Source organism: Mobula hypostoma, chromosome 6 (genome assembly GCF_963921235.1).
Source record: "Mobula hypostoma chromosome 6, sMobHyp1.1, whole genome shotgun sequence".
In the NCBI taxonomy this organism is placed as follows: Eukaryota; Metazoa; Chordata; class Chondrichthyes; order Myliobatiformes; family Myliobatidae; genus Mobula; species Mobula hypostoma.
In genome coordinates, this window is record NC_086102.1 from 93,535,369 (window position 1) to 93,561,819 (window position 26,451).

General features: G+C 41.9%; 1 protein-coding gene across 9 annotated transcripts in view; it reads left to right on the forward strand.

Annotated features, from left to right (window-relative positions):
- Positions 1–26,451, forward strand: part of mcf2la (mcf.2 cell line derived transforming sequence-like a) — a 307,378-nt gene that overhangs the window by 198,948 nt on the left and 81,979 nt on the right. For all 9 annotated transcript variants that reach the window (XM_063051229.1, XM_063051230.1, XM_063051232.1 and 6 more), the window contains 5 exons: positions 10,146–10,265; positions 17,689–17,880; positions 22,428–22,619; positions 24,065–24,230; positions 25,901–25,989. In XM_063051229.1, coding sequence (XP_062907299.1) covers positions 10,146–10,265; positions 17,689–17,880; positions 22,428–22,619; positions 24,065–24,230; positions 25,901–25,989 — 759 coding nt within the window. The remainder of the gene's footprint in view (positions 1–10,145; positions 10,266–17,688; positions 17,881–22,427; positions 22,620–24,064; positions 24,231–25,900; positions 25,990–26,451) is intronic.

Genomic DNA, 26,451 nt, shown 5'->3' on the forward strand with positions numbered 1-26,451 from the left:
GCACATAGGCAGATGCAGTTTTCTGTTCACTATCAAAATGTTCCTATAGTAAAGCCTTAGCTTTTACATATCCATTCTTAGGATCAACATGCTGGCAACTTCTGGCAAGTTCTCTCAGGCAAACTCTAGTGTACTGTTCAAGGAAATAGAGGCAGTCACTATAGCTGTCAGTCTTCAACACTGTTCATGTTTCACAGACACTCGAGGAATGAATAAATTAACATTGACACTGGGTGTCTTTGTTTCTCTTTGTGCCTTCTGAATATGGGAAATCACATCATCGGACTGTCCTGCTGGTGTACTTTGAGTACTTAGCACATTAACTTTGGCCATATGTGTGGCAATTTCTTCCTCTAACAAGCTGATTCTTCCTTTTCTGTAGCTTCTACTTCCTTTTCCATAGAATCCTCTCTTGCTCTTCCAGCACATGTTTGTCCTTCAATAGACATTGTTGTGTGATTAGTGTAATTCAGCTTCTGTGTTAATGGGTGCAGAGGAGGTAGTAGATACAGAAAATTTTCTTCCTGCAACAGAACTTCGAGTGCTGACATTAGACACACTGTTGTTTGGTTTCATGTCACCTATGGGTCACCTCTATGTGTAATCAAAACATGCCTTGGAATTTAGGAAGCATTGTCTTGTGGAAGGTGAGACGCATATTTACTTAATGCAGCAGCATGACCTTCAAAATAACATGTTTGGGTCAACCATTGTTTTGTATCCTCTGTGAATGCACTACAATAGTGATCACTGTTTGAAAAAAATTGGCCTTTCTTATTCAGTCTTGGGAAGTAATGAGATTAGCATGTGATATTGCTAAGCAACAACTTCATGGAGATTAGTCAAATCTTCAACATGAAATTGCCCTTGTAAGGCATTTTCTTTAATTTTCATAAGATCATTAATTGATGGTATTAAAACTTTAATTTTGCTCACATTTGTTTCAATAGACTTCAATAGGTAGGTACATTTAATGTCAGAGGTATGTATACAATATACATCCTGAAATTCCTTTTCTTCGCAAACATCCACAGAAACAGCGGAGTGCCCCAAAGAATGAATGACAGGTAAATGTTAGAACCCCAAAGCGCCCCAGCTCCCTCTCCCATGTACAAGCAACAGCAAGGCAATGACCCCCCCACCCCACCTGCAAAAAGCCATCAGCACCCTCCACTGAGCACCAAGTGTACAGCAAAGCATCAATAAAGACACAGATTTGCTTGTTCACACTCCTTTTCAAGACTTTTGATTTGATTAGCCTTAGCTTTAGCTTCAATTTCATTTAGCAGGTCCCAACTCCAGGGTCACTGGCGCCAATTCCATGCTTTGATACACTCGTGTCACTTTTTCCAGTTGTGCGACTTGTAATTAACTTTTTTTTGCCCATAGTACTCGTAATATTTGATTCAATAAACATAGTCAACTAACAAAATATCCACAAATCCATGGTGCTTAAGGCAGACCAAACAACCTTTAGTCCAAATATTGGCAACTGGAATATTTCACCAATTCAATAAAACAAAGCAATGGTCCCTCAGGAAAACTCCACACAATCGAGCAATGATTCCCAATAGATGGGCGGCGCTGACCTTTCAAAAACTGTGTTCGAACCACAAAGACGCAGCGTGAATCAACAAAAGGTCGTTTACTTGCCCCAGTTTCATCAAGAAGTCCGAGGCAGTTCTTTGCCATAGATTGTGTTCGTTTTTTTGTTGACCAAATGTAGTGATTACTTGAAAGTAAACCAAAATCACTGAAAGACTAAGCCGCGGTACTTGACACTGTATGACACGTTTCCAAAATAATGAATTTCAAACTGAAAAGCGTACGTTCCATCCTTTATTACAAAACCAGTAAAGCTGAATGATCTTGCAGCGATTTAAAAAAAACTAACAAAACTAAATTAGTGATACAGAGTTCCCATTAGCAAAGTAACGAAGTTAACATTCGAATCAACATATTAAAACAATATCTGAATTAGCATTCCATACATATTTAAGTGGTCTAATAATGTTCCAATTAACAGTGAACAAAATATATACTTCCCAAAAAAATATTATCCCCAGCCTCTACCAAACTAAAAAACTAACTAGCTCCTAGTATGAATATATAACTATACTCATTTGCTTCTACCACATCCCAAGCCACATCACAGATTACCATAATAGATGCACCACAAAATACAATACAGACAGAAAATAGACACATATCTCCTACACCTCATTCCACCTTCAAATTCGACCTTCCAAAGTGAATCACTTCACACTTTTCTGGTTCGAACTCCATCTGCCACTTCTCAGCCCAGCACTGTATCCTGTCAATGTCCCATTTTAACCGGCAACAATCTTAGACACTATCCTCAGCTCCACAACCTTCATGTCATCTGCAGACTTACTAGCCCACCCTTCCACTTCCTTATCCAAGTCATTTATAAAAATCACAAAAAGCTGAAGACCTGATGAAGGGTCTTGGCCCAAAATATCAACTCTTTATTCCTTTCCAAAGATGCTGCCTGACAAAATGAGTTCTTCCAGCTTTTTTGTGCACTCTGAGGTCCCAGAACAAATCCCTGTGCAACACCACTGGTCGCTGAACTCCAGCTGACCAGTAATCTTGAAGTGCATCTCTATTTATTCCTTAAAGTAGCAAAAGGGGTGGATGAGTTAGTTGCAGAGCTCTCGTCATTTTTGGCTAGGGCATGGAATACAAGAGTAGTGAGGTTATGTTGGAACATTTGTTAAGTTCCCATCTAGTACTGTGGACATTTTGGTTACCACACCAGAGGAAGGAGACAATGGTATCTGAAGCTGCAAAGATTTTGAGAACATTTCTTTGAAGGGCATAGTTAAGAAAAGGGATTGGCTCAATTGGATTTATATTCATCAGAGCAAGAGAGACCAAGTGAGATTTAATTGAGACACCCATAATTACCAGAGGCCTAAAAAAGGTAAGACCTATTTCGTTAGCAGTAAAGACTATAACTAGGAGGGCATAGGTTTAAGTTATTTGTGTGAAAGATTAGAGGACAAATGAGAAATTAAACACTACATGACTAGTGGAGATCTCTAAGTCATTGCCTCAGTTTTCAAAAGTACATGAATAAACATCTGAAATCCATAATCTTCTAGGCTACAGACAAGAAGCTGGGAAAAGGATTAATCATTTGTGCCATACTCTGTAACTCCTCTAATCTCCTTAAATCAGCAATACAGCTAACTTGTCTGTGCCCCGCTTTACAATCACACACCACTACTCCAGTAGGGGTACAAGAGTCTGCATGTGCTGAGATCCATAGTTAAAAGACAAACTGCTGGAGTACTTACTACTCCAGGCCTTGCACCTACAGAGCAAGGATTTTCACAGTTTGCACCTGCTGCTAGACATTCAATCACTCTTCCTGCAAAATCCGGACTCACTGCACAACACCCACAAGCTTTCTTCCAACCATTATGAGGACTCGTACGGCCAGATTTGGGAACAGCTTCTTTCCAACTGTGATAAGACTGCTGAATGGATCCTGACCCGGATCTGGACCGTACCCTCCAAATATCCGGACCTGCCTCTTGGTTTTTTTGCACTACCTTACTTCCCATTTTTCTATTTTCTATTTATGATTTATAATTTAAATTTTTAATATTTGCTAATTTTAACTATTTTTAATATTTAATATTTGTAATCCAGGGAGTGTGAAGCGCAGAATCAAATATCGCTGTGATGATTTACGTTCTAGTATCAATTGTTTGGCGACAATCAAGTATAAAGTATAAAGTATAGGGCATGATAGGATATGAACATTGCCAGCGTCAGGTGCTACTAGCAGATCTGCCCTCTGGGAGCGGTGGAGAACTGGAGATAAGGACACTTTGTAGCAGCATTATCAAACAGCATTGAACACCAAGCCACATTGGGTATTAAAGGGGAAAAAGGTGAAATATGAAGGTAAGCTAGCCAATAATATCAAAGAGGATATCAAAAGTTTTTTTGAGATATATGAAGAGCAAAAGCAAGAGAAGAATATATATTGTACCACTGGAAAATGATGCTGCAGAGGTGGTAATGGGAGTCGAGGAAATGCAGATGAACTGAATAAATATTTTGCATCAGTTTTCACTGTAGAAAACACTAGCATTATGCTGGAAGTTCGGGAGTATCAACAGGCAGAAGTGAGTGTAGTTGCTATCACTAGAAAGAAGGTACCTGGGAAACTAAAAGGTCTGAAGGTAGATAAGTCACCTGGACCAGATGGATTGTACTCCAGGATTCTGAAAGAGGTGGCTGAAGAGATTGTGGAGGCATTTGTAATGATCTTTCAAGAATCACTAGATTCTGGAATGGTTCTGGAGAACTGAAAGAGTGCCAATGTCACACCACTCTTGAAAAAGGGAGGGAGGCAGAAGAAAAGAAATTATAGGCCAGTTAGCCTGACCTCAGTAGTTGGGAAGGTGTTGGAGTCGATTGTTGTGGGTGACGTTTCAGATTACTTGGAGGCAGATGATAAAATAGGCCAAAGTCAGCTTGGCCTGTTTAAGGGAAAATCTTAACAAATTTAACAGATCTGTTAAAATCTTTGAGGAAGTAACAAGCAGAACAGAAAAAATCAGTTGATATTGTGTACTTAGATTTTCAGAAGGCCTTTTACAAGGAGCCACACTGGAGGCTGCTTAACAAGATAAAAACCGATGCTATTACAGGAAATATACTAGCATGGATAGAGCATTGGCTGATTGTCAGGAGGCAAAGTGTGGAAATAAAGGGAACCTTTTCAATTTGCTAGTTGCTAGTGACTGGTGGTGTTCCATGGGGGTCTGTGTTGGGACTGCTTTTTATATTGTATGTCAATGATTTAGATGATGAAATTGATGGATTTATAGTCAAGTTTGTGGAAGACAGGTGGAGGGGCAGGGAGCATTGAGGAAGCAGGGAGGCTGTAGAAGGACTTAGACAGATTAGGCGATTGGGCAGAAAAGAGGCAAATGCAACAGAGCATCAGGAAGTGTATGGTCATGCATTTTGTAGAAGGAATAAAAGCATAGATTATTTTCTGAAAATTCAAAAATTCGAGGTGCAGAAGGAGCTGGGAGTCCTCGTGCAGGATTCCCAAAGGTCAACTTGCAGGATGAGTTGGTGGTGAAGAAGGCAAATGCAATGTTAGCATTTATTTTGAGAGAACTCCCACAAAGCCAATATCTAATCCAATTTACTACCTTATCCTGAATGCCGAGTGACTGAACTGTCTTGACCTGCCTCCCATACGGGACCTTGTCAAATACATTACTAAAGTCCATGTAGACAACATCCACTGCCTTGCCTTCATCCACTTTCCTGGAAACTTCCTCGAAAAACTCAATAAGATTGGCTATACATAACCTACTACACACAAAGCCATGCTGATTATCAATCCACGTCTATACAAATACTTATATATCTGGTCCCTTAGAATACCTCCAACAACCTTCCCTCTACTGATGTCAGACTCACTGGCCTATAGTTTCATAGTTTCTGTTTAGAACCTTTTTTAAACTGCAGAGCAACATTGGCTATCCTCCAATCTTCTGGTACCTCTCCTGTCACTAAGGATAATTTAAATGTCTCTGCTAGTGCCCCAGCAATTTCTGCACTTGTCTCCCATAAGGTCCAAGGAAACATCTCGTCAGGCTCGGGGGATTTATCCACCCTGATTTGCCTCAGGGTAGCAAACACCTCCTTCTCTGAAATCTGTATAGGGTTCATGAAGTTGATGCTGCTGAGTAAATACAGAATTTATTTAAGATCTCCCCTATCTGTTTTGGCTCCACACATGGATTACCATTCTGGTCTTCCAGAGGACCAATTTTGATCCTTGCGATTCTTTGGCTCTTAATATATCTAAAGAATCTTCTTCACCTTGTCTGCTACAGCAACTTTGTGCCTTCTTTTAGCCTCCCTGATTTCTTTCTGAAGTGTTCTCTTGCATTTCTTGTACTGCATAACCACCTCGTTTGTTCATACTTGCCTATACCTGCTATGCACCTCCTTTTCCTCTTAATAAGGGCCTCAATATCTCTTGAAAACTAAGGTTCCCTACACTTGTTAACTTGACTTTTTATTCTGATAGGCACATATAAGCTTTGTTCTCTCAAAATTTCACTTTTGAAGGCTTCCCACTTATCAAGTATAGCTTTGCCAGAAAGCAGCCTGTACTAGTCCACACTTGTCAGATAATTTCTGTCAGGCTCTGTCATGTCTGAAACAACAGAACCCTGGAATATTGAACTGCCTGTCCTGCCCCTCCTGTAACCAACTCTCACTAATGGCTACGATGTCATAATTCCAAGTTTTGATCCATGCCATGAGCTCATCCGCCATTCTTATGATACTTCTTGCATTAAAATATACAGAGCTCAGGACACTAGTTTCATCATGCTCAACCTTTTGATTCCTGACTTTGTCTGTGGTCTTACCAACATCTGCCTCCACAACCTCTCCACTCCCTGTTCTGGGACTCTGGTTCCATCCCTCTTCAGCTCTAGTTTAAACAGTGCATTGTGAGAATGTGAACTTTGTCTTATTTCTGGGTTTAGTTTGGAGGTGATTCTTGAGAATGATTCCAGGAATGAAAAGCTTATTGTATGAGGAGCAACTGATGGCTCTGGGCTTTTACTCGCTGATATTTAGAGGAATTAGGGGAGATCTCATTGAAACTTATTGAATATTGAAAAGCCTAGATAGAGTGGTTGAAGAGAGGATGTTTCCTATAGTAGGTGAATGTAGGACCAAAGAGCACAGCCCGATAGAGGGACATCTATTTAGAATGAAAATGAGGGGGAATTTCTTTAGCCAGAGGGTGGTGAATCTGTGGAATTCTTTGCATGGACAGCTGTGGAGGTGAGGTCACTGGGCGTATTAAAGGCAGAGGTTGATAGGTTCTTGATTACTCAAAGAGTGAGAAGTTACATGGAGAAGGCAGTAGAATAAAGTTGAGAGGGAAATGGATCTGTCATGATGAAATGACAGAGTAGACTCAATGGGCTGAATGGCCTAATTCTGCTCCCACGTCTTATGGTCTTATTAGAATAAAGTTCTACCAAAGTAATAGATTGTAAGGCTTACCTACTATAATGATGTCCTAGTGACCAGTCTGGAGCAATATGGAATCACAAACAAGAGAAAATCTTCAGATGCTGAAATCTGAAGAACACACACAAAATGCTGAAGGATCTCAGCAGGCCAGGCAGCATCTACGGGAAAAAGTACAGTCAACGTTTTGGGCTGAAACCCTTCAGCAGGACTGGAGAACAAATACTGAGGAGTAGATTTAACAGATTGGGGGAGGGGACAGAGAAACACCAGATGATAGGTGAAACTTGGAGGGGGAGGGGATGAACTAAAAAGCTGGAAAGTTGATTAGTGGAAGAGACAGAAAGCCATGGAAGAAAGAAAAGGGGGGAAAAGGGACTAGAGGGAGGCGATGGGTGGCCAAGGAGATAAGGTGAGAGAGGGAAAAGGGGATGGGAAATGGAGAAGGGTGGGGGAGTGTTGGGGAGCATCACCGGAAGTTTGAGAAATTGATGTTCATGTCATCAGGTTGGAGGTTACTCAAACGGAGTATAAGGTGTTATTCCTCCAACTTAAGTGTGGCCTCTTCATGACAGATGGACATATGGGAATGGGAAGTGGGATTAAAATGGGCGACCACTGGGTGATCCCACTTATGCATTGGTGATGCTTTCTGCACCTGTGCTAAACTTGTTGACTACATCCACGTTGCCTCCAACTTCCACCCTGCCCTCAAATTTACCTAGTCCATTTCTGACACCTCCCTCCCTCTCTCGATCTCCCTGTCTCTATCTCCAGAGACAGCTTATCCACTAATGTCTATTACAAACCCACAGACTCTCACTGCTACCTGGACTACACCTCGTCCCACCCTACTACTTGCAAAAACATCTTCCCTTTTTCTCAATTCCACCACCTCTGCTCTCAGGATGAGGCTTTTCATTTGAGAATGAAGGAGATGTGGTCCTTTTTCAAAGAAAGGGGCTTCCCTTCCTCAATGCTGCCCTCAACGGCACCTCTTCCATTTCTCACACATCTGCTCTTACCCCATCTTCCTGCCACCTTTCCAGGGATAGGGCTCCTCTTGTCTTCACCTACCACCCCCACCAGTCTCTGCGTCCAGCACCAAATTCTCCAAAACTTCCACCATCTCTAATGGGATCCCACGACCAAGCATATCTTTCCCTCTCCCCCACTTACTGCTTTCCACAGGGATCGCTCCCGACATGACTCCCTTATCCATTCGTCCCTCCCCACTGATCTCCCTCCTGGCACTTATCCTTGCAAGTGGAACAAGTGCTTCACCTGCCCTGCACCTCCTCCATCCCTACCATCCAGGGCCCCAAACAGTCCTTCCAGATGAGGCAACACTTTACCTGTGAGTCTGCATTTGCTGCTCCCAGTGTGGCCTTCTGTATATCAGTGAGACCCGACGTAAATTGGGAGACCGCTTCACCGAGTACCTACACTCCATATGCCAGAATAAGCGGGATCTCCCAGTGGCCACCCATTTTAATTCTACTTCCCATTTCCATTCTGATATGTCCACCCATGGCCTCCTCCACTGTCGTGATGAGGCCACACTTAGGCTGGAGGTACAACACCTTATATTCCGTTTGGTTAGCTTCCAACCTGATGGCATGAATATTGACTTCTCAAACTTCCAGTAATGCTCCCACAACCACTTCCCCACCCATTTCCCATCCCCTTTTCCCTCTCTTACCTTATCTCCTTGCCCATCCACCACCTCCCTCTGGTGCTCCTCCCGCCTCCCCTTTCTTCCATGGCGTTCGGTCTCTTTCACCAGAAAACTTCCCAGCTCTTTACTTCATCCCTCCCCCTCCAGGTTTCACCGATCACCTGGTGTTTCTCTTCCTCCTCCCCCCCCACCTTTTAAATTTACTCCTCAGCTTTTTTTCTCCAGTCCTTCTGAAGGGTTTCGGCCCAAAACATCGACCGTACTTTTTTCCATAGATTCTGCCTGACCTGCTGAATTCCTCCAGCATTTTGTTTGAAGAAATATAGAAAACTGTACTTGGACCTGGAGGTGAATGGTGTCTCATTGTGGGAATACCAGAAATTACAGAGCTATAGAGAGAGGTAGTCCTGAATGAATTTGAAAACTAAAGGGTGAGCATCTGAAAACTAAGGCATCATTGTTGTACAGGTAACTATGTAGCGTAGAAGATGGAGGAATGGAAAAGGGTGGGTGTTAGGAAGCTGGCAGAGAGTTTTGTAAAAGATCAGTATTAGGGAGGATACAATCCACATGAGTATTTAAAAAATCAAATCTAGGAATAACTAAGGCAGAGATATAATTTTCAGGGGTCAGTAACGTAAGGCATTGTGGAGAGAAGAGATACTGCAATGAACTTTGAAAGTTTTCTACTGAGACACTCAGTGAGAGGCTGGGTATGATGTGATCCTAAGCTTCTGAATGATTTGGTTCTACGTCACAAAGGAGCCAATGAGCGAGATAAACTTTGTGCCTAAACATCAGATCCTGTGGCAAGACCAAGAACCATGGTTTAGGCCTTGCTAACGTAAAGGCAGATCCTGTTAATGTAAAGTTTGGCATTGGACAAGCAGTATGATGTAGTGAGGGGCAGAAAGAGGAGACTGAGAGGCCAGCACTCACATGGAGCATACTGCATGCTCAGGTGATGTTCTTGGAGTGCAGCTTGCAAGTATGAGGTAAGAAAGGGTAATATTGCAGAAGCGGAGAAGATATTGCAGGAAATGTTCTAGCTGTTACTATTAGCCAAGAAAGGAAGTGAGCAATAACAATGCTACTCAGTTGCTATTTTCAAGTACTAAAAGTTAAGGAGCCATATTGACATCAGTCCACAGGTCATTTAGAGAAGAAGGAAATGGTGAGAGACTTCATTTTAAGTAAGAGGATCTTGTCGGCCAGATTAGGCAAACAGTCACAGCTTTAAAATACCCCAAATGAGAATTCAAGCTGCATCTTGAAAACTTTCAACAAACACTGGCAATAACATTATCAGCAATATTTAAATTTTCAGTGGAATAAAACAGATGTTGCACATCAGATTTGGAAGACATGATATCTAATACATCTTCTCTCTCCTCTCTCATTACTGTTTTAGATCAAAGCAGCTTTGGACATCATAACAGAACGGTACTATATTTTCTCTGATATTGGAAACAGCTCGACCCACGTGAACCACATTATCAAGGAGCTTTGCAGCCTTGAAGAAAAATCTCAGGTAATCATTATCATGGTCTACGTTCTGTCAAAAATGTAATCTAGGAATTGCTGCATTGCCTCTGTCGTTGGCCCATGGTATTGAAAACCTCCATGTTGGAAATGTTGGCAATCCGTGGAATTCTCTACGCAATGAAGTAGTGGAGGCCACCTCAGTAAATATACTTAAGACAATGTTGGATAGATTTTTTGCATAGTAGGGGAATTAAGAGTTATGGGGAAAAGGCAGGTAGGTGGAGGTGAGTCCATGGCCAGATCAGCCATGATCTTACTGAATGGCAGGCCAGATGGCCTACTCCTGCTCCTATTTCTTATGTTCCTATGAGAGAGAAGACTTTGCTTCACTTATCATTCCAGTGGATAAGACATAAGAGCATAATAAGGCCATTCAGCCCATTGAGTCTGCTTTGCCATTCCAATCATGGCTGATCTATTATCCCTCTCAACCCCATAGCCTTGCCTTCTCCCTATAACTTTTAACACCCTGACTAATCAAGAACCTCTCAACCTCCATCTTAAATATATACAATAACCTCCACAGTCATCTGTGAAAATGAATTACACTGAGTCACTAACCTCTGGCGAAAGAAATTCCTCCTTAAGTCTATTCTAAATAGATACCCTTCTATTATGAGACTCACTCACTACAGGAAACCTCCTCTCCATATCCACTCTGTCTTGGCCAGGGTTTCTCAACCGGGGTTCCATGAGAGGTCGCAAGGTGTTCCATGAGAGATCGTGATTAAAAAAAAACTTCTTTATTTTTTTAATAAAGCTCGCAGTAGCTCGTAGTGACTGAGCAGCCCCATTAGCAATCTCATTAGAGGTCTCTCAGCCCAGTATGGCAACGTGAAGTAGGACTGTGTTTATTCTATTTTTGACGCGAGATAGAGGAGGCCTTTGATAATAGATGAGAGCTGTATTGCACGGAGAGGAGGATGGCAGGTTGATAATTGGTGGGTACTGTATTGCTAGGAGGGGAGGACAGTAGGCTGATGGTGAGCATGAAGTGTGTTTTCCGAGCATTGAGTGGACCCGCCCATTTTGTGCTATGACATCAGCCTATTCCTCCTGAATTACCTGCCCTGACGTGCCAACGACTGACTTATGGGAGCAAACGAACTACCAGTGTAGTAGAAAATTGGAGGAAAACTTTCATTCTAAAGACAGTCCAGTGTGGCGATTTTTGAAGAGGGGGTGTGAGATGGAAGAGGAAGATTCTAGGCCTAGGTCTATGGACAATTCTGATAAGGTTAGTGATGAAGAATTACAATCTTCGGAGTTATTTCACTGCACTAGTGCAACAATGGACACAAAAAAGTCCATCTTTACAATGAAAGCTACTTACCAATGGGTTTTACATGGACTGGTGATCCAATTTGTCCTATTCCATTGTGCCCAGTCTGTAGCAAACAACTTACAAATGCAGCAATGTTTCCAGCGACACTGAAAAGACACTTATCTACAAATCACAGCCATATGATATGTAAAAGTGCTGATTAACTTAAACAGCTATTGCAGTCTCAAAACAAACAGCTTGAAGCCTTTGAAAATAAAGTCACAGTCAGTAGAAGGACTTGGGAAGCATGTTATCAGGTAAATTTAAGAGCAGTTCACTCGAGAATGTTTCACAAAAGTTGTGAAAATCTGGACAAAGAGCACAACAATCTCCTGCTACACACAGAAATCCGATTGCTTAGCAAAGGAAGAGTTTTCAACAGAGTGTTTCAGCTGAAAGGTGAATTGCAGGAGTACTTTCAAGAATTGAATTGAATTGAATTGATTTGACTTTATTTCTTACATCCTTCACATAAATGAGGTCTCCGTCTATATGTGCAATGTGCAATCATAGTAATTTAAAATAATTTATAATAAATAGAACAGTCAATGTAACAGAAATACACTCAAATCAGCGTGAGTTAATCAGTCTGACGGCCTGGTGGAAGAAGCTGTCCTGGAGCCTGTTGGTGTATACAGTTGAAGTCAGAAGTTTACATACATCTTAGCCAAATATATTTAAACTCAGTTTTTCACAATTCCTGACACTTAATCCTAGAAAAACATTCCCTGTCTTAAGTCAATTAGGATCACTACTTTATTTTAAGAATGTGAAATGTCAGAATGTAGAGAGAATGATTTATTTCAGCTTTTATTTCTTTCATCACTTTCCCAGTGGGTCAGAAGTTTACACACACTTTATTAGTATTTAGTAGCATTGCCTTTAAATTGTTTAACTTGGGTCAAACATTTAGGGTAGCCTTCCACAAGCTTTTCACTGTAAGTTGCTGGAATTTTGTTCCATTCCTCCAGATAGAACTGGTGTAACTGAGTCAGGTTTGTAGGCCTCCTTGCTTGCACACGCTTTTTCAGTTTTGCCCAGAAATCTTCTATCGGATTGAGGTCAGGGCTTTGTGATGGCCACTCAATACTTTGACTTTGTTGTCCTTAAGCAATTTTGCCACAACTTTGGAGGTATGCTTGGGGTCATTGTCCATTTGGAAGACCCATTTGCGACTGAGCTTTAACTTCCTGGTTGATGTCTTGAGATGTTGCTTCAATATATCCACATAATTTTCCTTCCTCATGATGCCATCTATTTTGTGAAGTGCACCAGTCCCTCCTGCAGCAAAGCACCCCCACAACATGATGCTGCCACCCCCATGCTTCACGGTTGGGATGGTTTTCTTCGGCTTGCAAGCCTTACCCTTTTTCCTCCAAACATAACGAAGGTCATTATGGCCAAACAGTTCAATTTTTGTTTCATCAGACCAGAGGACATTTCTCCAAAAAGTAAGATCTTTGTCCCCATGTGCACTTGCAAACTGTAGTCTGGCTTTTTGATGGTGGTTTTGGAGCAGTGCCTTCTTCCTTGCTGAGCAGCCTTTCAGGTTATGTTGATATAGGACTCGTTTTACTGTGGATATAGATACTTGTCTACCTAGTTCCTCCAGCATCTTCACAAGGTCCTTTGCTGTTGTTCTGGGATTGATCTGCACTTTTCGCTCCAAAGTACGTTCATCTCTAGGAGACAGAATGCGTCTCCTTCCTGAACAGTATGATGGCTGCGTTGTCCCATGGTGTTTATACTTGCATACTATCGTTTGTACAGATGAACGTGGTAACCTTCAGGCATTTGGAAATTGTTCCCAAGGATGAACCAGACTTGACATCATTTTCTGACCTCAATCCGATCGAAAATTTGTGGGCAGAACTGAAAAAGTGTGTGCAAGCAAGGAGGCCTACAAACCTGACTCAGTTACACCAGTTCTGTCTGAAGGAATGGAACAAAATTCCAGCAAATTACTGTGAGAAGGTTGTGGAAGGCTACCCAAAACGTTTGACCCAAGTTAAACAATTTAAAGGCAAAGCTACCAAATACTAACAAAGTGTATGTAAACTTTTGACCCACTGGGAAAGTGATGAAAGAAATAAAAGCTGAAATAAATCATTCTCTCTACTATTATTCTGACTTTTCACATTCTTAAAATAAAGTAGTGATCCTAACTGACCTAAAACAGGGAATGTTTTCTAGGATTAAATGTCAGGAATTGTGAAAAACTGAGTTTAAATGTATTGGGCTAAGGTGTATGTAAACTTCTGACTTCAACTGTAATAGGCCAGATTTTGCTGAGTGCTTTGAAGATGAAGAATGGCTGCAGAAACTAACCTACTTAGCAGACATTTTTCATCATATGAACCAGTTGAACAAGTCTCTACAAGGCCCTGGAGAAACTGTTTTGAATTCAAGTGACAAGATTCTTGGATTTAAAAGGAAACTGAATCTTTGGAAAAATCATGCTGCAGAAGGAAATCTTGAAATGTTTCCGCTGTTGCTTGGGCTTGAGAGTGAGGAAGGATATCAGAAAGTCTTGAGTCTTATTGAAACCACCTGGAAGAACTGCAGAACAAAATTGAGCAGTACTTTTCTTTCCTTTCAACTCAAGTGTATGACTATATGAAGGACCCTTTCACTGAATCTGCTGCTCAGCCTGAGAGCCGGACTTCGAGAAAAGAGGAAGAACTTTGTAAGCTTTACTCTGACCGTGCACTCAAGATGAGATTTACTGATCTGCCCCTGGACAAGTTCTGGATTTCAGTGAAAGAAGAGTATCCTGCCATTCATAGGAAAGCAATGAACATTTTGCTGCAGATTTCAACTTCTAACATGTGTGAGCAAGCTTTTTCTTGTTTAACAAGCATCAAGAGCAAGGATACAAATCATCTCATTTCAATGAGATGATGTGAAATCTATGTGCTTATCTCAAGTTCGACCCAGAATTGAGAAATTTATTATGTTTGCCTCATGAGTTTTTATAATTTATGAAAGAGAAAGAAAGAGTATTTTAAAGAGTAATTTTAAGCTTTACTATCTGTCTTTTTTCAAGAAAGGTTGGCTAAAAATTCATTCTCTACTCAAAAGAGCATTGACAATTATTCTTAGATTATTATATTCTCAATTTACTGATCACGCTAACGTACTGTGAGTTCTAAGTATAATATATTTTATGTAGGGGCTCCCTAAGACCTGAAAAGTATTTCAAGGGTTCCTCCAGGGCAAAAAGGTTGAGAAAGGCTGCTCTAGGCCTTTCAATATTTGGTAAGTTTCAATGAGATCCCCAATCATTCTTCTGAACTCCAGCAAATACACGCTCAAAGCCACCAAACACCCATCATATGTTAACCCTTTCATTCCTGGAATCATCCGCATGAAATTCCTCTGGACCCTCTACAATCGCAGCACATCATTTTTAGATGAAGGACCCAAAACTGCTCATCATACATCAAGTGCAGTCTGATCAATGACTTATGAAGTATCAGTATTACATATTCTACTCCTCTCGAAAGAAATGCTAACATTGTATTTGCCTTCCTTACCACCTGCAAATGAACCTTTAGGGAATCCTGCACGAGGACTCCCAAGAGCCTTTGCACTTTTGAATTTTTAAATTTTCACCTCCATAGAAAATAGTCTACTCCTTTATTTCTTCTACTAAAGTGCATGACCATATACTTGCCTACATTACATTCCATCTGCCATTTCTTTTCCCATTCTCCCAATATGTCTAAGTCCTTCTGCAGACCCCTGTTTCCTCAACTCTACCAGCCCCTCCATAACTCAGATGTAAGAACAATAATTACAGATAATTACACTGTTTGTTATGAGATACATTTATTAGATTATTAGATTATGAAGACACGCAGTCCTCTTTTATTGTCATTTGGTAATGCATGCATTAAGAAATGATACATTATTCCTCCGGTGTGATATCACAGAAACACAGGACAGACCAAGACTGAAAAACTAACAAAAACCACATAATTATAACATATAGTTACAACACTGCTATAAAAGATAATTAAATCTAAAAAATGTAAAATAACCTGCAACTTGCCTGTGTTTTCAAAGCCATTGTTCTCCTTCTCCACCTTGGCAAATTTCATTGGATAGGTTTCTTAACATAGATGCTAGACAAGTGTAGAAAGTTGAAGTGAAGAAGTCCTTTGCCAGAGTGCAGTTAAAATATAAGAGAATCTCCTGGGGTGCTGGTCGTTTTTGTGCTTTTGTAAGAATTCCAAACATCCTGACAGTTAACCTAAATTCTGCAATCATCATTTCAATCATCATCGCAATGACAGCACTGAGACGTCAGTAGAAACTGCAGGCTGATGCATGCAGAACCAGTAGTTTCTCAAAAACCTAGCCCATTGTATCTTTTTGTGCAATTTGGTACAACAGATCCTCTTGTGAGAGCTCAGTTAAAAAATAACCACGTGGTTATTAGTCTGGAGTTGCAGATAAACCTGAAGGACACCATTAAACTGGATAATTTTTAAAGAATTTGTGCATTTTTTGGTCACCCTTATTGCTTCTAGCCCAGGTTACATAATTAATTAATTTATATGGTGGGATTTGAATTCATAATCCAGGCAAGGTGGCACCAGTGGCCAACAGGGACATCTTGCAGAGAGCTTACAAAACTGCCGGATATTCTTTTTCTTCTTTTGAACTGGGATTCATTGTAGCCTGTAACTTCCCTCTTAAGACTGTATTCTAGAGTCGACTGAACAATCTGGTGCTTCTGCGATCCCCTGGGAGATTCAGCGTAGAGTGCTGCTACTGTTGTCATTGGGGTTTACGCTGCATTCATTCCTAATGGTGGAGTACAAACCTGTAATTGGCTCAATTACTGTGTGTCGATTAAAGCATCGAGGAAGGTTAAAATTGACGAGGACGTGAGCAGAAACCGAACGGGTATTCAGTGCCGTCTACCGGTCTCCCTCTCGCTGCTGCCAGCAAAAGGTGCAGGAATCTTGTGTCCCATGCTGCCACCTTCAGCTGCCTCACTGGCTCACGGCACATGGCTGGGAACTCACTTTTGGCTGTGCTTTGATGTTTAACGTCCTCAGTGCTGAATCCGCTTTACTATTTGCACCATTTGGTCGTAGCGTTTCAGCATGAAACTGGATCTGCAGCTGCGATCTGAAGCCATCAACGCTGCACTGAGCTGACTGACTCAGTGGCTGTGCCTCGGCAATTCGTAGCTGCGGGCTCACTTTTGGCTATTTTGATATTTAATGTTTTGTGTGTTATTTGCTCGCTTTTTGCTGAAATTTGCAGAATTTGTTCTTTTTCTAGCATGCCCGATGGCCTTGTTGTGTGGGGAGTTTCTTTAAATGGGTTCTACTGTGTTTCTTTGTTTTGTGGCTGTCTGTAAGAAGATGAATCTCAAGGTTGTATACTTTATACGTACTTTGATAATAAATGAACTTTAAACTTTGGATCTGTAAAAAGTAAAGATGTTTAAATTCATAAAGTTCAGCTAATAATTGGAGGGAGGAGACAGATATGTAGAATGTTACCCTGCCCAGTCTCTTTTACACAGATATTAATTGTTTCCATGGGCTCATGTTTTCATCAGATTGGTTACACTGCTTCCTTATTTCCGACTTTATTTATAGTGAAATCATTCAGGAAAGCTAGTAGATAAAATGCTTTTATCATCATGTTGTTTAGTTACCATGTTTCTGTAGGCTTTCTCAAAATCCTTTCAGAAGTTTGTTTTGGACCAAAATCCCACAGGTTTATTTAAGGGAGAGTTAATTATTTGTGCAAGTGAAGATGTATAAATCAGGAGTAGGAGTCGGATATTTGGCCCTTTGAGCCTGATTCACTATTCCATAAGATCATGGCTGATCTGACTGCAAGTTCAACTCTGTGTTCTTGCGAGCTGACAGTAACCTTTCACCTTGTTGATTATGAAATATCTCTCTACATCTGTCTTAAACATAAACATACATTTGAAATATGTCAATATATGAGAACATAATTTAAAAAAACTAATTTTTGATTTCTGACTTGCTGAATTAGAGGAAAACATCCAAGTTATTGCTTTGTGGAATTCAGATTGCTTGTGTTATAACAGGAAACACTGGACAGAGCTGAGGCCTTGATGGTCCAGGGAGATACGCTGATAAAGGACAATCACTATGCTGTTGATTCAATACTCCCCAAGTGCAATGAACTTAGACGTGTCTATGACAATCTAGTGAATGGAATACGAATCAAGAAGGAATTGCTTAATCAATCAAAGGAGTTGCACTTACAGCTGGAACAGGTATGCTCACTGATGTATTACATTAAAAATTTTAAATAGGTTACAATCCTGGCATTGAATTTAAGGGAAAATGCTCAAGTTGAATATTTTAGGTGAATACCATTTAGCATTGGTGGACTTACTGGCATATATCATTCAGAATCCATTCTCCACATCATCTAAGTTAAATACACATAATTAAACTGCACATATATTTTGAAGAATAACTATGAAAACAGTTCCTCATCTACTCCCAGACAAATGGGAAGATGTCTTCATTCAGAGCTTCGATGTGTGGGGAGAAAGTTGGTGATTACATTCTTACAGTTTACTTTATTTTTATTTATTTATAAATACAGCGTGAAACAGGCCTAATGAGCCAGTAACCCACCTAGTCTAACCACAGGACAATTTACAATGACTAATTAACCTATTTACCAGGAAATCTTTGGAGGAAAGCGGAGCACTCGGGGGAAACCCACACGCTCAGGAGAAGGACATATAAACTTCTTACGGACAGCACCAGAACTGAACTCCAAACTCTGACATAGCATCACGTGATCTGCTAGTCCTAAATCCATCTACAAGGAGAGAGAAACCGGGGAATTATAGGCCGGTTAGCCTAACGTCGGTGGTGGGGAAACTGCTGGAGTCAGTTATCAAGGATGTGATAACAGCACATTTGGAAAGCGGTGAAATCATCGGACAAAGTCAGCATGGATTTGTGAAAGGAAAATCATGTCTGACGAATCTCATAGAATTTTTAGAGGATGTAACTAGTAGAGTGGATAGGGGAGAACCAGTGGATGTGGTATATTTGGATTTTCAAAAGGCTTTTGACAAGGTCCCACATAGGAGATTAGTGTGCAAACTTAAAGCACACGGTATTGGGGGTAAGGTATTGGTGTGGGTGGAGAATTGGTTAGCAGACAGGAAGCAAAGAGTGGGAATAAACGGGACCTTTTCAGAATGGCAGGCGGTGACTAGTGGGGTACCGCAAGGCTCAGTGCTGGGACCCCAGTTGTTTACAATATATATTAATGACTTGGATGAGGGAATTAAATGCAGCATCTCCAAGTTTGCGGATGACACGAAGCTGGGTGGCAGTGTTAGCAGTGAGGAGGATGCTAAGAGGATGCAGGGTGACTTGGATAGGTTGGGTGAGTGGGCAAACTCATGGCAGATGCAATTTAATGTGGATAAATGTGAAGTTATCCACTTTGGTGGCAAAAATAGGAAAACAGATTATTATCTGAATGGTGGCCGATTAGGAAAAGGGGAGGTGCAACGAGACCTGGGTGTCATTATACACCAGTCATTGAAAGTGGGCATGCAGGTACAGCAGGCGGTGAAAAAGGCGAACGGTATGCTGGCATTTATAGCGAGAGGATTCGAGTACAGGAGCAGGGAGGTACTACTGCAGTTGTACAAGGCCTTGGTGAGACCACACCTGGAGTATTGTGTGCAGTTTTGGTCCCCTAATCTGAGGAAAGACATCTTTGCCATAGAGGGAGTACAAAGAAGGTTCACCAGATTGATTCCTGGGATGGCAGGTCTTTCATATGAAGAAAGACTGGATGAACTGGGCTTGTACTCGTTGGAATTTAGAAGATTGAGGGGGGATCTGATTGAAACGTATAAGATCCTAAAGGGATTGGACAGGCTAGATGCGGGAAGATTGTTCCCGATGTTGGGGAGGTCTAGAACGAGGGGTCACAGTTTGAGGATAGAGGGGAAGCCTTTTAGGACAGAGGTTAGGAAAAACTTCTTCACACAGAGAGTGGTGAATCTGTGGAATTCTCTGCCACAGCAAACTGTTGAGGCCAGTTCATTAGCTATGTTTAAAAGGAAGTTAGATATGGCCCTTGTGGCTACAGGGGTCAGGGGGTATGGAGGGAAGGCTGGGTTCTGAGTTGGATGATCAGCCATGATCATAATAAATGGCGGTGCAGGCTCGAAGGGCCGAATGGCCTACTCCTGCACCTATTTTCTATGTTTCTATGTTTCTATGTCATTGTAGTTGCCGTATCTCAAAAAATGAAGAGTCAGAATACAGGAAGGAGGCGGAGAGTTGGGAGTATGGTGGTATGACAACAACCACACTAATTTGCAGATGGCTACCCTTCTTCTGTGGCTGTGCATCTGATATTTCTGAAAGAGAGGTAGACAAACTTCAGGGTCTTAGGGGTGTATATCACCAATAGCCTGCACTGGTTCAATCATAAGACCATAAGACATAGGAACAGAATTAGGCTATTCAGCCCATCAAGTCTGCTCCACCATTCCACAGCCACTTGTGGCAATGAATTGCCCGTGTAACAAATTAATCTATGAACAGTATGCAAGACAAGCTTTCACTGTACCTCAGCACATGCGACCATAAAAAAAACAATTGCGTAGAAAATGCTATATTGCTGAGCTGAAGGCTACAGACATCACTGTGTCTAGAACTACCTTTGTATCCAATTAATAGCACAGTACAGAAATCTGGAGGTTGTGCTACCCAGCCCTTCTACATGCTGCCCTTTTGCAGTCTTTACTGGTGACGTTTAAACTGAGACAGAAGTAATTTGCAGGTTTAAAATGGAATTAAAATTATTTTTAACAGTATGTTTCCTCTAATTCTATGTGAAGCTTTCATTCTAAATTTGGTGTCTGTTTAATGATTTATTTCCAATGTTTTAATATTTCTGGGTTCATGCCAAAGTTTGTATGTTGGAGGTTGTTTTTCATTCTCAGAGATGCCACAGATTCTCTGAATTCAAGCAGCTCTCAGAAGGGCAGAAAGTTCTACTGACAGGCTGGCTGAACTTCCCTTGGCAATTATAATAACAGTGAAGGGCACAATTTCACAGGAAGTTACAAGGCAATAAGATACAGATGATGTGTCCAGCATACTTCATTATAACTTAAATCCTTTTATCAGTATATGGTTCTGTAAAGTGCAAGCAGAGTGTAGTGACACTGATTTAATGGTGGAATTTAGCCATTAAACCCATGTAAATCATACTTTTTAATGATCTTTCATGTGTTTAAATTTGATTCCATCTTAGAGTCATAGAGAGCACAGAAACAGGTCCTTCAGCCCATCAAGCATTCATTCTTACACATCCTTCCCTACGCCATTTCATACTTCCCATTTTCCTCCTAACTCTCACCACCCCCACCCCCCCACCACACTGGGGGCAATGTACAGCAGCCAGTTAACCTCCCAACCTACATGAGGAAATTGCAGCACCCGGGTGAAAGCCGGGCAGTCACAGGGCGATTGTGCAGACTGCATGCAGACAGCACGGAGGGCAGAATTGAACTCAGATTGGTGGAATAGCAGCTCTGTTAGGTACACTATTGTGCTGACAAGCTGTTCCTGGATTCCTGGAGTTAACTGTTCGTGAAGCAGGGAAAGGAGGTTCCCTGCAGTCGCAGACTTTACAAGGACTTGAACTCCCAACTAAAGAATGTGGTGGAGCACAAACTAAGAAGGTATTCACAACTGTGGGAGTGGACTCCCAGTGTAAACATTGGCCAGTTTGTAGACTTTGAATTCAAAGCCTAGTGGGATGAGACTGGGTAAAGTGTTCACTCTTGATCCGAACCCACCTGCATGTAATTTAGATGGAGGCAGGATGGAAAGCAGGACGAAGGAAAACAAGGATTGAGGGTCAGACTCCTCTCACCGGTTCAGACCCATGCTCTGATTCCCTTAAGTTGTGCTGACAACAATGCACTAGTAGTTCTGTCAGCGCTGTCGGGGCTGCAGCATCACCCAGAACGTTCCCTACATTAAAGACTTCGCCGGAAAGTCCAAGACAGTCAGATACAGGTAATGGGCCTGAAATATTTTAAGTATTACAGTTTTTTTAAATTTAGAGAGACAGCACGGTAACAGGCCCTACTGGCCCAATGAGCCCTCGCTGTCCAGTTACACCAATGTGACCAGGTAACCTGCTAACCTATACATCTTTGGGATACGTGAGAAAACTGGAGCACCCGGAGGAGATCCACATGCTCACAGGGCAGAATGTACAAACTCCTTACAGACAGCAGTGAAAATGATCCAGGATGGCTGCCACTGTATTAGTGTTATACTAACCACTATGCCACCTTGCTGCCCTCTGCGGAGTTAAACAGCACAGATGTAGGCCCCTCACCCTATCATACCCTTGCTGACCATCGAGTACCTACCTTATACTAATCCCAGTTGCCAGCATCTTGGTCTGCGGCTAAGTAAGGAAGTATGGAAAGCTGGAGGGTCTAACTAACATCTGTACCGAGCATGGAACAGGTTTTGGAGGTAACCTTGTGGTAATGAAATGGGAGTATTTTTACCTTGAGTTTGCTAGAAATGTTCCAGCGATATTGAAGCAATGGTTTCAATCAAGAAACAACTGATGCCTATGAATTTACACTTATTAGCTGCTGTTTGTCCATGAATTGCAATGCACTCTTCTGAACTTTTACTTTTACAGTTTGATGTTTCCTAATGAGATGCTCCTGTGTAACCAGGAATATCTACCAATGGTCTCTGGGCTTGGGCTGAGCGTTCTTTTCTCTCCTTATTCCCACAGGCTATGCAATGGTGTGATGCTGGGATTTACCTGCTGGCGTCACAACCTGTCGATAAATGTCAGTCCCAGGATGGGGCAGAGGCTGCCCTGCAGGAGATAGAAAGGTACTTGGACACTGCCACAGGCCAGAAGCTGGAGGACTTGACTAACATCCGCACCAAGTATGGAGCAATTCTTGGAGGTGACCTTATGGTAAGTATATTGGGGTGTAGGACACCACTGAACGGGCAAGGTGATGCTGATTCATTTTACCCATGGAAGTTGCATTATTTGTTAATTAATGAAGACTTCCGTTAGCTCTGGTGCAAACTGTAATCTTGATATAAAGGGTGGGTTTGTATTAAGAATGTTGTAAAACAAAGTATAAAATCCTCCCTAACCTAACTGAGGAAGGGTGTGAGATGTCCACTTAAATGATATAATGCAAGTGTGAAAGCTGAAGAGGAAATGGACTCAATATCAATGAAGGGATTCATTATCACTCAAGATGAAGAGTCTAGACCTGAAATATCAACTCTCCTTTACCCTCCGTAGATGCCGTCTGAGGCACTGAATTCTATGTATTGCTTCAGAGTGTGGCATCTGCCGTCTCTTGTATCTCCGGGTAATCAAAGTCTTGGCTGAGAAGGAAGATTTAATGAGCGTGTTAAAGCGGTAGTGATGTGGTGAAGTGAGGAGAGTTGTGGAGGGTATTTGGGAGCTTGAAGCCTGAAGTGTGGCCTCCAAATAAAATCAAAAATTGCGCAAGAGACCAAAATTGTTGGATTGTAGAGATCTAATTAGCCTGTTAGCTTGGAAAGGAAGGGGTTATGAGGCTATGAAAGTTCCTGAACCAGGATAATAATTTTATAATTGAAGACATTCAAAGCAGAAACATATCAGCAAGCATAGGCCTAATCGTTAATTCAAGCGTCAGTAATAAAAAATTAAGCAATGGTGTACGGGTGGAATTTTATTCAACAAGCATTGATTCTGGGAAGAAATAGTGTATAACAAGGCTTTGAGTACAGAGGAGGTATTGTACAGTAAGGAATATTTGTGTGATTGGATAGAAAGCAGGTTCCGTGGACTGTCACCTTGTCGTGGTGGAGAAGCTTGTGTGGTCCTGTGATCCTGAGAGTGATACCCCTGGAGCTATGCTCCTGGTAGGGTCACCATGGCGGTAAGGTCAAGGGTGAGGTCCCTGACAAAGAACAATCCAACCAAGACCTCAACGGTGGAACAGGTGGACGAAGTTACTTTGAACTCAACGGCTGTGAAGGCGGATGAAGGCTGCAACAAATCCATCAGCTCCAATCGTCGTGGTTTCCATGCCATTGGAATCAGTTGATTGATTTGTGAAGTATCGTGTGTGCTTCTTGGAGTGCAACATCAAGTACACATTAAACAAATACACGCACAGGCATCTTCACCCTGTGGGCCACTTCTTCAGAATGAAGACCATCATCCTCGACCTCGAGGGATAGCCACGACGACGAGAAAGCAGTCAAAACCTGGAGAGCATAATTGTAGCTGAGGCAGGGGAACAGCAAGTGAACTGAGCAGGAAAGAAGGTGAGGATGAAATATGAGGTTTTAGGCAGCAGCCATGGCTTTGTGCTCTCCTACAAGCATAGTGTCTTTTCATTCATTTTGCAGAACCACGTTCTAAAAATCTTCCAAAAGCAGGAGGCAATGGAGGAGATGTTTGAAAAGAGACGAGTGAGCCTAAAGAAGCTGGCTGCAAAGCAAACCCGTCCTGTACAACCAGTAGCTCCCCGGCCAGAAGGGATCCCACGGTCTCCCATTCTCCTCTCCAGGACAGGTACCATTTAGCTTTATCAGAGCTTTTGCCTTAGGAATTCAAAGCCAGTGAAGCATTGGTTAGCATTTGACGTTTGCACAGTTGCACTGCTGTTAACTGCGAAGCTGAGTCCAGATGGGTCAGCTTGGGAGGGAATGTTAGTGATCAGATTTATACAACATGAGGTATTTGTACTCAGTATTTCCAGTACCTCACTAGTAGAGTTTTAACATTCTACTCCTGCTACTATGTCGACTCAGGCCTAGGGGGCCGGTGTCGGGCACACATATCTTTGCCTTACACAGTGCGAAATGAAAGACTGTGTGGTGCGCCACTCCTCACACAGACAGTAGGTGGCCGTTGACTCACAAAGAGTTCATCCGCCCTTTGACAGGTTTTGCTGAGTGCCTACACACCCTCCTCCCTGGTTAACCGAAGTGCACCGGGGCTGTGCTGGTTGGGTCACGACAACCTGACCCGAGACAGGCAGTACTGGGCTGCATGGTACCTGTAGCAGGGCAAGGCCCTGACCTGACACTAAAGATTCAGATTTCGATAAGTGCAAGAACAATGAAATTTTACAATATTGCAGATGGTGGAAACGTAGAAGTTTTGATGAAGGGTCTTTAACCTAAAATGTTAATTGTAATTCTCTTACCACAGATGTAGCCTGACCTGCTGAGTATTTGCAGTGTTTTCCATTTTTATTATAACAAGAAGAATGGTGTGTATTTACACAGCAGCTCAATGTAATAAATCAATCTAAGGCACACTGGGAGAATACTCTCCCCACAGCCATGACCAGATCCTGTACACATGCTTGCTGACAGCCTGCATGTCCTGGTGTGGTCCATTGAACACCCAAATGATCAAAGGACAAATACTACTAGAAACCACTAGCTGGTGTTCTTTCTTTATTGTGTCCTAAACACAACTGTGTAATAAACAAAATATTGCACATGATGAAACTAGGAAGGAGAAACAGAAAGTGCTTAATCCAACCAGTTCCCCTTTGTTGCTCATATCTTCAGCACTTGAGATCCTTCACTTTAAATCGCCCTCATTTCCTCCCCACTTCTCCATGACTCTAACTTTCTTCCACTCTTCAACAGAACCTCCACACACTCATTTAAACCCTCCGACTCTGAGCAAACTTTTCTATATCCTTGGCTCCCAGGCACCGAGTCCCAGCCACGATCCAGTCACTGACAAGTTGTCTGCTGCTAGTTTAGCCATGCCTCAGCCACCCACACTCAACCAATAGCTGGGAACAGCACTCCAAGTCTTGTTACTGGTTGTGCAACCACACACCCAAGCTGCACACCTGGTACCTGCTCTAGGTTGCATATCTGGTCTCCAATCCAAGCCCTGCACATGGCTCCTGTCCAGGGACACTTGGGTGTGAACCTGACTTGGAGGTACTCAGACATAATCACATGGATGATTGCTTCACACTACTGGTTCCTCAGCCAAGCATGTATACCAGATATCCAAGTTTGAGGTTCGACATATTGCTCCTATTCTGGGCAGCACAGCTAGCCCCGATCTCATCCAGACGCCAGCTGCTCTCCTGGCCCCATTCTCTCTGCTCTCCACCAGGGCCCTGCTTCCTACTGAGACAGACAGTTTGTGTTCACATGCTCAATGGAGGAACAACTGTGCTGAATTTAACCTTTATCTTTATCTTTCAGATCACAGAAAAGGAAGTGACCCTAATTCTAGCCACAAAGCAAGTGTCACAGAGGTTAATCCACTTAATAAAAACAGATGTCTTTCAAAGGTACAACCACCTTTGCAGTAAATCTCAAAAGATATTACAATTATTATCTGTGTCATGGTCCAGACTCCAGAGTAGTGTTTGGCTTGTAGTGGGACTAGATGAAAGGGAGTGGTACCGAATGTGGTCAATTTCCTCGATGGCTTTTTCTTCATTTGCTTCCAGATGAACATCCATTCTTTAGAATGGGACATAGAAATGAAAAATATGGAAGAGGGATTTACTTTTTGTACCTCCCCTCCTCTTCTCGAACAATACAAGGAATCTACTATCTCCATTCTGAATGTAAAACACGTCTTGTCCTTAATTTACAGAGCTTTACTTTGATACAGTGTGAGAGGATTTGGGAGTAATTTAATGAAGTGTGAAATATTACGTTTTAATAGTTGGTGTTTTGTCACATCACAGCAGCAAAGGCAAATTAAAATGTTGTTCTCTCTTTCTCCAATTGCCCAAGTTCCAGTT